At 37.5% G+C, this 11,033-nt stretch overlaps 1 protein-coding gene across 1 annotated transcript in view; it reads right to left on the bottom strand.

Annotated features, from left to right (window-relative positions):
- Positions 1-532: 532 nt before the first annotated feature.
- Positions 533-11,033, bottom strand: part of LOC140150575 (calpain-7-like) — a 28,193-nt gene continuing 17,692 nt past the window's right edge. Inside the window, exons 13-20 of the mRNA XM_072172609.1 lie at positions 10,190-10,289; positions 9,618-9,744; positions 7,068-7,140; positions 5,667-5,812; positions 4,756-4,818; positions 3,955-4,094; positions 3,221-3,307; positions 533-1,799 (exon numbers count right to left, since the gene is read on the bottom strand). Of these exons, the coding sequence (XP_072028710.1) occupies positions 1,655-1,799; positions 3,221-3,307; positions 3,955-4,094; positions 4,756-4,818; positions 5,667-5,812; positions 7,068-7,140; positions 9,618-9,744; positions 10,190-10,289 (881 nt within the window). The 3' untranslated portion in view covers positions 533-1,654. The remainder of the gene's footprint in view (positions 1,800-3,220; positions 3,308-3,954; positions 4,095-4,755; positions 4,819-5,666; positions 5,813-7,067; positions 7,141-9,617; positions 9,745-10,189; positions 10,290-11,033) is intronic.

Raw genomic sequence — 11,033 nt, 5'->3', positions numbered from 1 at the left:
AATCGGTTCTTAAATAAAAATGGATTCTTTTCTCTATTGCACTTTTTTTGACTCACCCTGTACAAGTCTCCTACACCCTGGGAGAAAAAAATCAGTGTTTCAAACGAGGAAACGTGCAATACGACTGAATTAAATCCATTAGAAAAGGCTTAAAACCCAACTATTAGGCCCCGATTCATATTTAATCCTCATTTAGGCCTGGGAAATAGATTGTCTGTGAAAAATGAGCAGGATCTGACTTTTTATTACAATTTGGCTAAACTTTCAAAATGTGTTACATTTCAGAAACACCAAGCTATTTGTAAGGTGGCGACGCTGTATGGGCTATAGGGTGATCTAGTCGGCATTTTTCTGGAAAAAATGCTGGACTCGTATATAATTTCTACAATAGATGACTTCATCTGACCTTTGACTTGCAGAAAGGGTAAGTTTTGAAGAACTGAGTCGCTCTGGAGTCAAGAAAATGACGTTTTCCTGGATCCTGTTTGTACAGAAAGTCAATGGGAGCTATTTACTGGTGTGCACCCTGTAGTGCGTTTCAGTCAGGGTACGGTAGGGTTAAAGATGTTTGGGGTTCGCATGTACAAATGGTAGAACATCAACAATGACAAACGTTGCATTTCCCCTGATTATTTAAACAGTGAACAAAGCATAAATGCTCTTAAATAAACAATCATACTGCAATTAGCTGCGACAGGTGCAACAAGGAGGACTGACTTGATGCAAATGAAAAAATGTGTTACTTTTAAAATCTCACCCTTTGTCATGTATATGACCATATCTTACTTAAATTTATCAAGTTATATTGGTTTAATTTGAAGTATCAAAATGCACAGAACAAATTTCTTTATCTGTACAAGTATTTTTCCTTATTTTTTCCTACATTTAGTGTGCAGCATATTGCTCAATGTTGTATACATTGCTTGGCCTAGTGAAGTCGTTGATATCAACACATCACTAAACCTGTTTCCACTGGGCTCTTCCATACACCCCCTATGGAAGACATGACCTTAATCTTCTACACAGGGGGGGCGGGGTGTGAATTTCAAATGAATGGGCGACTCCATTTGAAATCTACATCCCCTGTATGAGAGATTACAGTAACCTCTTCCATAGGGGGGTGTATGGAATTTACATGGAATAGCCCATTGCTTGGCCTAGTGAAGTTGTCATGTCAACACATCACTGCACCTGTTTCCACTTAGATCTTAGATACAGCATCTTCAATAGCAGACACTGACAATATGAGGGCTGGGTCCCGACTTCATTGTCTGTGTGTGGACAAAAGCGTCATCATTAGTAGATGTGTCATCTTTGTGGGACACCATACAGACACTATACCAAGGATCTTCTTTGGCTTCCAGAGAAGGCAGCTAGCTTTCCAGAGAAGGCAGCTAGCTTTCCAGAGAGGGCAGCTAGCTTTCCAGAGAGGGCAGCTAGCTTTCCAGAGAAGGCAGCTAGCTTTCCAGAGAGGGCAGCTAGCTTTCCAGCTGTTACGCAGGTTCATGTAGCAATGTATCTGATATAATGTGGTATTGTAGATGCAATACCATACACATACTACACCCCACCCATGTTTTTTCCCAGACTCAGAGAAGGCGACTAGCTGTCCACATGTTATTCCTTCTTTCCTCTAACCATGTATTTAATATTGCTATTGCAGATGAGCAGTCTTGATGGGACATGACGCTGATAAAGTGAGGAAGAACGGTCCTTCTTGGCCAGCAGAGAAGGTCGTTGGTCGGATATTGTATGTACCTCCTGGGATTCTGTCAAGTTGTAGAATACTGAAGCCTCTCCTGATGCAAATGATACAATAAGAAATGTGTGGTTAAGAGTCGGTTGGGCAGATACATACCAGGGTTGTTATCCTTTTGCAATTTTGGAAATTAACTTAAGGTCTGCATGTGTCACAAATAATAGCTAAGTAATGCCCTGTAGGGCAACCTGCAAATCCAAGATAGCCCAGACCCACCTGACTGACATTTTAAAATTTTCGAAATCTAAGGGTCGGGACAGATCTGGGATTATATCGTCAGGTTGTGCCGGGTCGGGGTGAGTTATCACTAAGTTTTAATGGGCTGGGGCTCAAAAATATATGAAATATTAAAGAAACAATACAAAATACAGATGTTTCTCTATTCACAATGGAGACTGAGTGAGATCGCTACGATTATCGAGTAATTATACACGGCACCAAGTGCGGGTGATATATGGCATGCATCCGTCTTCATTCATGATTTTCAATTAACATTTGATCAGATCAGATCTGGAAAAGGCTAACACGGATTGGGATGTGTCTAGCTCAAGTTTGGATCGGCCCGTCCGGTGTGCCAAAATATCAAATACGTCAGAATTGGCAGGGATTGTTCCAAATTGTTCGGGATGGGTCCAACCAGGTTAGTATAATTCGGGGAATGCTAGGATTGGGGTGGAAAAATTATTGCCCTGCAGACATGCCCGTGTCAGGTGTCACAATTTCACTATATTTTAACTACACCTGTACATGGGACAGTAAATTATACAATAACATTTCAAGACTTTTTAATTATGCTAACATAGAGTGGAGTGATTTGACTTTTTAAAAAGCACTGCAGCAATAAAAGACCTTTTTCCCCTGAAAGAAAAAGAAATGTGCAAAATGGTCTACAAATGTGTGACACACAATGTTTACTCAACATTTGAAATGCTTGCACCAGTCATTTGATATTAAACTAACACATGTAATGTGATCTGTGACAACCCGTTACATGTCCCATTATCCTGCTTTTGTTTTATAAAGATAATAAACGCTAAAACCTTTGAATATTTATTTTTAATCTTTCTTTGTTCATAACTTTACTTTTGATGTTGAAGTTACAATTACATGTATTCCATGATTTTTGTCTGCAAAACTCAAAACTTAAAAATGTAAACATGTGAAGGGTTTTCACAGATCACATCACATATGTGTCCATCCACCACAAACTGGTCGTAAAGTCGGCATTTTCCATTTTGAGATACAATCAAAAACAGTATATGGATTTCAATGTAAAATATATAAGAAAGTTGGCCTTTGATGAACCATAACTTCACTTCCAGATGTCCGATGAAGCTTGCTGAGGTGTCATTTTAAAGCTGAAAGTGCATTCTTTCCAAATCTGTAATAAACAGAAAATGATCTAGAGCCGACTTTACTACCACTTCGTGGTGGATGGCCACATATCTGCCAATGACTGACCTGTAATCCCCACTCATCAATTTAGTGACTTGTTCTCCCGGTCCTTCAACTGCTACGGCAACTATTTCAAAACCAACATGGTAATCCCTGTAAATAACAACAAAAAATGTTAACAAAATGAAGACCCTAGATCGAAAAGAAGGTCAAGTCCACACACATGGACATAACCACCTTCTTGCATTGAAACTATAAGGACATAACCACCTTCTGACATTTACTACTGCCAATTTCGCCAAAATTATTTTCAACATTTTTATAAACTAAATTATGCTCTAGAAATTCAAATCCCACAGGACTGGCAGGCCAGTGTGCTGCTAAAATCGCAGGTCCTTGCATGGCGAGCGGTAAAATGTTCACCCATGTAATATGGTAGATACATGATAAGATGGTAGATACATGATAGAGGCTAAAATTTATTCTTTAAATCTCAGATGATTCTGATTTATGTATGATATATAATAAGAACACCTATTTTTGCTGCAGCGATCGGTAGTGATTGATTGGCTCAATGATCTGAAAATAGTAGTAAACTAAGTGCATACGTGAGAATCGCTTTTCTGTGAAAGCAATTGAGTATAAATTTAGCTTAAGAAACAAGCACCACGTCAGTTGCACAACGAATTGGGCAGTATGGTGCGTAACATGTGGAGGGAATTATTAAAGATGGACAAACTACATATCAATAGAAACATCAACACAGACTATGGTGAGCTAGTGGAATACATTTTTCTTACCTAGGTCCTTTCAGATCCACCAGGAGATAGTTTGGTTTCGACTTATCCTTCAGGTCCACCTGATAGATGGGGTTGTTGTCAAAGGTTTCTCTGTTGTTAGCACATCCACCTGCAGTCTTTCCCTTCCATTGACCTGTGAACTGGAAAGTAATTTCAAACATTTTAATGGAATTCATGAATGAAGTGATGCCATGTCCCATTAACAACCCTTTGATCCAGAGAGAATCTAGAAACACCAAATGTGAAACCCACTGCTTAATGCTGGTTTAATAGTGTCATGCTGGTTTGATAGTATCATGCCGCTTTCCTCTTTGCAGCAGACACTGATTGCTGCGCTTGCAAATAAATGCAAGCAGGAAGTAACAAAGTGGTACGCCACTTGACGACAGTGGTTTGACTCTGAAACCAATGTTGCCTCTCTGTTTTCATTGGCCAAAATATAGCGTGCAGTGCCATATGTTACAAGTATCACTGCTCCCGAGTTCCTTGCAATTTATCGCTTTGGGCAAAGCGTCAGGGTGATTGATTTATCTGTAATACAATGCTTGCCACTTGATCACCCGACCACTAGCTTTTCTGATGTGACTGCGCAGTGACAACAAAAATATCACCATTGAGCAGTAAAACGGCATGACACTATGAAACTAGCACAATGAACATCAAAATTATTAAACCCTAATAGGACTCACTCCACATCCACTTTCGAAATATGCCAAAATAAAACCCATGTCAAAATAACAGTGCATAATAGTACATCAAAAATGAAGTAGCCAGAAGTACAACCTTTGCTGTGATACTTACTGATTTGGTATGAGTGTACGGTTCCGGAACTTTGCTCAGCTTGAACTCGGAAGTGCTGAAAACCTGCAAAGACAAAGACATTATTTTGTCAAATGTTAACAGGAACATAAAGAATATATGAGTTGGGTTAAAGTTCATGAAATATTTTTGTAACAATCATAATGAGATTTGATAAAAAAAAAGCCAGGTTTCCAACCCATTCCTTGTAAGTCAGGTTGCGCTGATTAGCCTGATTTGCTTCCATCTGTTCTTGCCTATAAGCTTTGTCATAGCACTTTTGTAGATTAAGAGCTATTACCCTACATCAGTGGAGCACACATACTCTCTGAAATACCAACTATCACTTGATCTTGTCAAGAAAATAAATAAGGGTACACTAAAAACAAATACTGGAACTGGGTATACTAATTTACATAATCTAATATGGTAAAACAAATACTGGAACTGGGTATACTAATTTACATAATCTAATATGGTAGATTTCCCAGTAAGTCCTTATTTTCACTTTATATTTTTTCTTGGTTAGACGACAAAAACCAAAAATGCCAGTTTTACTGACCCAGATTGTGCGTTTTGGGAGATTTTTTTTTTAAATCTTGCTAAAATCATGTCAAATCGGCAACAATTATTGATTTAGACTGGAAAGTTGTTGAAAAAAATTCAAAACATTTTCAAAATATGTTTGCAAATATTTTACAAACATTTGAAAAATCAAATGTTCACCAAATTTGTCAAGCTTTCAGTGATACTTTAGGGCCATTTTAGCCTTTAAAAAAATAAAAAATAAATAAATGAATAAAAAAAAATCATAACCGACCAACCCTACTTGAAAATTCTGTCCGCCAGTAAAACAGATTTTTTCCAGCGCCTTATACAAGTATAATGGTAATTTACAGGTACAGGGTACTCACCCTCAGTGAGTAATGTATGGTGTTACTCTTCTCAAATTGAGATATGATGATAGTGAAGCTGGTAGTGCCTTTATCTTGTATCACCATCTTGGTTAAGTAATGTGGACTGTTGATCCTAGTGCCATCTATGTAAGGAGGAGGCTCATCTGTGGACAATGACAGACAGAAAAGAGCTTTGTTTGGAAGTTGTACATTATCACATAGCAATAAGAGAAATGTGGGATCTTAGCTTAACAGATCTATAACATACTGTGGAATTCCATCTACAAGCATATATGCCTCTAGATGAGTGGTTTTTTTTATCGAAAGAGACGAATGCAGACACCTTTCACAAAAACATTTGGAGTTTGAGCAAATATTATTGATACAGGTGGTTGTACAAACATGTATTATTGAAAGACCAATCCATTGCAACATGTTTGTGGAGGGTGTCCGACTTACAGGTCACTTACTAATACCAGCATTAGTCACATATCTCAACTCAACAAATACATGTTCATGTTTCACTTTTGGGGGTTATAGTGCAATTTAAGGGGGTACTACACCCCTGCCCAATTTTTTGCCTATTTTTGCATTTTTCTAAAAAATTATAGCGCATTGAGGACAAGTAAGATATGCATATTATAGGGGCAAGGACTACAACTACTACACTGAAAATTTTATTTCAGCACAGACAACAGTTGTGGAGTTACAGTCAAAAATGAGGGAAAACCAATATTTGATCAATAAATCAATAACTACTTGCTTTAAGTTGCTGAATTTTCAGTACAGTAGTTGTAGTCCTTGCCTTACTTGTCACCAATGTGCTATAATTTTTGAGAAAAATGCAAAAATAGGCACAAAATTGGCCAGGGGTGTAGTACCCCCTTAAGAACCCTTAAAACCCTAAAAAAGTTAAACTTCTCAGATATACAGTATAATAGGATTGAACAAAAGAAAACAAAACAACCAAAAAAGCCTGTCTTACTCTACCATTATCTAAATATTCAATAATTTGAAAATTTGTCTCAAAACTCCTCTATGTTTAAAATCCAATGTGGAATACATTAAAAAAAATAATTTTAATTTTTACCAAGACCAAACACATTCACACAGTGATATTGTATGCTTTAGCCACACAAGTGGATTGGAGACGGTGACCACTGGTGCGGAAGACAAACTTAGCTAAAAACACAGTGAAGAAATTCCTAAAATTTTATCTGTCAACTGCAAGCAATGTTTTCAATGGTTTTAAAATAAGGAAAAGGGGAAAAATGAAATTGTTTTTTTGACAACATTCAAGCATGACTAACACACATACATTTTCTAATGTACACAGGAGCTTTGAGACAAACTTTTAAATTAATGGGGCCTAATGATCTGCCTCATTTAGCTTGATGACATCATATATAGATTTCTTACTTGGATAGAACACCTTCTTTCCTCCTTTGTACACAAGCAAAGTGATGAATTCCTTGTTATCTGCAAAGTCATCCTGGGAGAAAATATGCAAATAATCTCATTAATATTCATTATATTCATAAAACATGCAGAAACTATAGGAAAATATACATTGTCTCACCTTGATTTTGGTAGTGACGTAGTTACATTTTGCTAGCAATACGGATGAATCGCACTTGCTAACCTAGTTCCACAGAGCGTATACATACAGTCATGTCTACAACAAGGGCAGTTTGTCGACGTCACTACCAAATTTGACAAAATATAAGATGAGTTCTGTAAAAGTGGAAATTTTCGCAGTGCATTAATTTTCGTGCTTTTCGCATGCAACACAGCTACTGCGAAAATAAAAACATGCAAATATGTTCCTTTCCCAAAATCATCATTTTTTATAAAAAAATGTTTTTACACCATAAGGTATTTTAATATATGTATATTCCATAAAGCACATCAAAAACTGAAAAAAGTTTCCCAAATTTGACAAAAATGACCTTAAAATTGGAAAGTCTGACAAATTTGTAATGTTTACATTCCGTTGCCATAGCGGCACCATAAAATCTTAATTTCAACCTCTTGCCCTCCACCTACATGCACCAAACCATGCTTATAGGGGGTTTTCAGTGTGCTGAGTTGTTTGCTGCCCTCTATATTATCATTAGACAATGCCCACAGGCTGTAATTAGCTCTTGAAGTTTCTTCTTAATTTCTCATCAAATAAGATGAACTTAAACTTTAAATGTGTTTTTCTGATATTTCGTTTTTCAAGGAAATATCGAGCTTTGAAAAAATGCAGTTCGCTATGTATACCCCCTATTGGCATGAAACTTGGCAGAATTTTTCTTTATTCAATTATCTATGATATGGTCTTAAAATGAATTTGATCTGAAGAACTTTGTTTGGTTTTCTGGTAAATCTACAAAATTTCATCCATTGTATATTATGTTATCTTATGTATTACACCCCTAACCCCTGCATGATAGTGGAAGTAAGACCATATCATAGATCTTTCAAAATGCTTTATTTTGACACCTCAATCAACATTATACGACATTGTATAGCGCAGCTACATTTTTCAAAAATTCATGAATTTCCGCTAATTAAATATGCAAATTAGCTAATTAATATGCATAAATTGTGTCATGACACATTGAATGTGTATGTCATCAAGTGTTTGTTGCATATACTTGATAAGGGTTTCTGAACATGTTTCTACTAGAAAAAAATGTAATCCCTCCTGTCCCACCTTAATGTCTATGTAAGAAAACTCGAATCGTAAAATTAAAAACAAGCAATGTAGTTCAAAATCGACAAGGCACGAAAAATTACACACGCGAAAATTACCACTTTTACAGTGCTCATTGGTACTCATTTCCATATATTAAACAAGCAGTATGAAGTGTAATGGACTCAAAAGTGAGTATTACACCATACCTGTCTATCCCATGCACACGGTTAAATATGCCCAACCTTATATCCTCCAAAGCTCAAAAAAATCCACAAATATACACCGACTGTAACAAATTGAAACTTGAGCTATCTTCCTCTGACACTCACTTGTCTGGCCCTTTCACATAAAGTCTGAACAAGCAGTCATTTTTAACTCAATCGATAAGGTGTTAGACTCTACTGCATTGATGTGTAACAATGCAAGTTCAAGCCCCAGCGTAATTTCCTGTTTATACTTGTGGAATAATTGAGCTAAATTGATATTCCCGTGTCTAATTTTCTTATTTACCTGTGTGCTGGGATGTAGCTACATTGGGCGGTGGTGGACGGCACAGCCCCACCTCTCAGCTTCAATTTAGTACTGGAGCCCACCACTCAGAGGCCAAAATTGCTCAATTTTATTAAATAAATCAAGAATTTGGTCCATTTAAGCAAATAATTGCCAAATATGCAAGATTTTCATCAAATGCCACCCAGCACTAAACATATCCTAGCTACGACCCTGCCTGTGTGAGAACTGGGAGCTGGTCCTGGCTACGATGGTTTATTGTGGTTTGAATAGGGTGTATGTTTTTTAGCTGCAAGTCTCTGATTGTTGCTAAATGGTTTATATGTTGTGTCTTGGGACACAGTGGTCAGCCAATTCCTGTCAAGTGTGCTGAGGCTTGTGGGTTTATGTCTGTACGTATAAATACCGTATTTCGTCAAATAAACGCCCCCAGGGGCGTTACATTTTCCCAATGGGGGGCGTTTATTCAAGGTCAATTTTAAAACAATAATTCCCGTTAAAATCATTAGGTAAACTTAAAACTCACGCTAAATTGACGAACTATGAACTCGAAACACGGACTTCTGGTTCACTTCTGGGTTTCCAATCCAGATTTTCGCCAATTATTGACGCTATTATCGACCATGTGGGCGACTTTGTAAGCTTACTACACAAGATAGCATGGAAATATCGGCATTTTTTAAACATCTTGGTTGAAAAAAGTGGTGGGGCGTTTATTTGAGAGGGGGCGACTATTTGACGAAATACGGTAACTGTTTTTTTAATACGTTACTCACTTTGTCTGTAATATGTCTTGATAATAATATCCAAGTAGCTCCAGGCCCTTTCACATCAAGTCTATACTGAGGATTGTTACCTATGTTGTAGCTATCCTTCTTGGGACCTTCAGCAGCATTCCATGAACTATAATAAGCATTTAACATAAACATAAAAACAACAACATCATTGTTACAAAAAGTTACCGTTTGGTGAAGAGTACTTATAAACTTTCTGGTGAATTGTTTACAAATTTGGTCTATTCCATTTGAAATCCATACTAACCCTAATATCTTTCAAATGGGGAATATAAATTTTATTTTAATAAATGGAATGAACACATTGGGCAGCTCCATTTGAATTTCATACACCCTCTCACCCTCTGACAAAACATGGCCCCAGATCACTTAAAATGTCCCCCAAATCCTCCAAGAACCCAAACAATATTGTTCAGCAGTGCTGAGCACCCCAAAAAAGTCCACTATTTCAGAATCCTCTCAAAAAGGGACCACTTCAAAAATCCGCTCTCCCAAAAATAATCCCTTGGCTATGGGCCCGGGGTTATTGATACATATACAATGTAGTTAATTACCTGTGGAGTACATATGTATGTGGGAAGAGTGCTGGATTCCAGTTGAGATAAATGACATCAAAGAAATGGCACAATGAGTCTAGGTCTATCCAGAACACACCTGTAGATAAGATAAAACAACAATAATACATGTTTTAATCACTACATAATAGCATGTGTGGAATAGAGGCCGTCAGCCTTTCGTCATCTTGTGGGTACAAATTATCTGCGTCTTCATGCGTCGGACACTACGGCAGGGTGCCGCTTCCCACGAAGCTGTTATCACGCATCAATGCTGTGATTTTGCTGTTCATGCATGGAGATTGAACGACCATCACAGCGTGTACCCGCAAGATGGCGGCATATGATGTCACGCTGATGGCCTCTATAGCATAAATGTGACAGAATCAACCACAGAAGTGGTTAGTCGCCAAAATTTAGATATGGCTGAAATGAGTGTCTGTAACACCACTGGCCTATTCCAGTTGAAATCCATACACCCCTGATTGAAGATATGACCTTAATCCTCCACACAGGAGTGTGAATTTCAAATGGGATTACCTGAATGATTGACTCCATTTTAAATCTACACCCTCTGTGCAGCAGATTAAGGTCATGTCTTCCATAAGGGGTGTATGGATTTCAACTGCAATAGTCTAGTGAAGCAGTACGTAAGCATTGTCTGCTGAGCACATACACAAATCTTAGGATAAAAGTTTCCCAGCTGCCAATGAAAGTGACCTCATCAGTGGTATAGGCAGTAAAATGCCAGTGTCACAACCCTGGTATTATTAACTCTTTCTTTCATTGCAATGATTCTTTCACAAGAATTCCCTCATCTTTTAGTGACAAAACATGATAATTC

This window comes from Amphiura filiformis, chromosome 4 (genome assembly GCF_039555335.1).
Source record: "Amphiura filiformis chromosome 4, Afil_fr2py, whole genome shotgun sequence".
Lineage (NCBI taxonomy): Eukaryota > Metazoa > Echinodermata > Ophiuroidea > Amphilepidida > Amphiuridae > Amphiura > Amphiura filiformis.
Note: the sequence above shows the minus strand (reverse complement) of the source record. Positions and strands in the feature narration are given on the sequence as shown.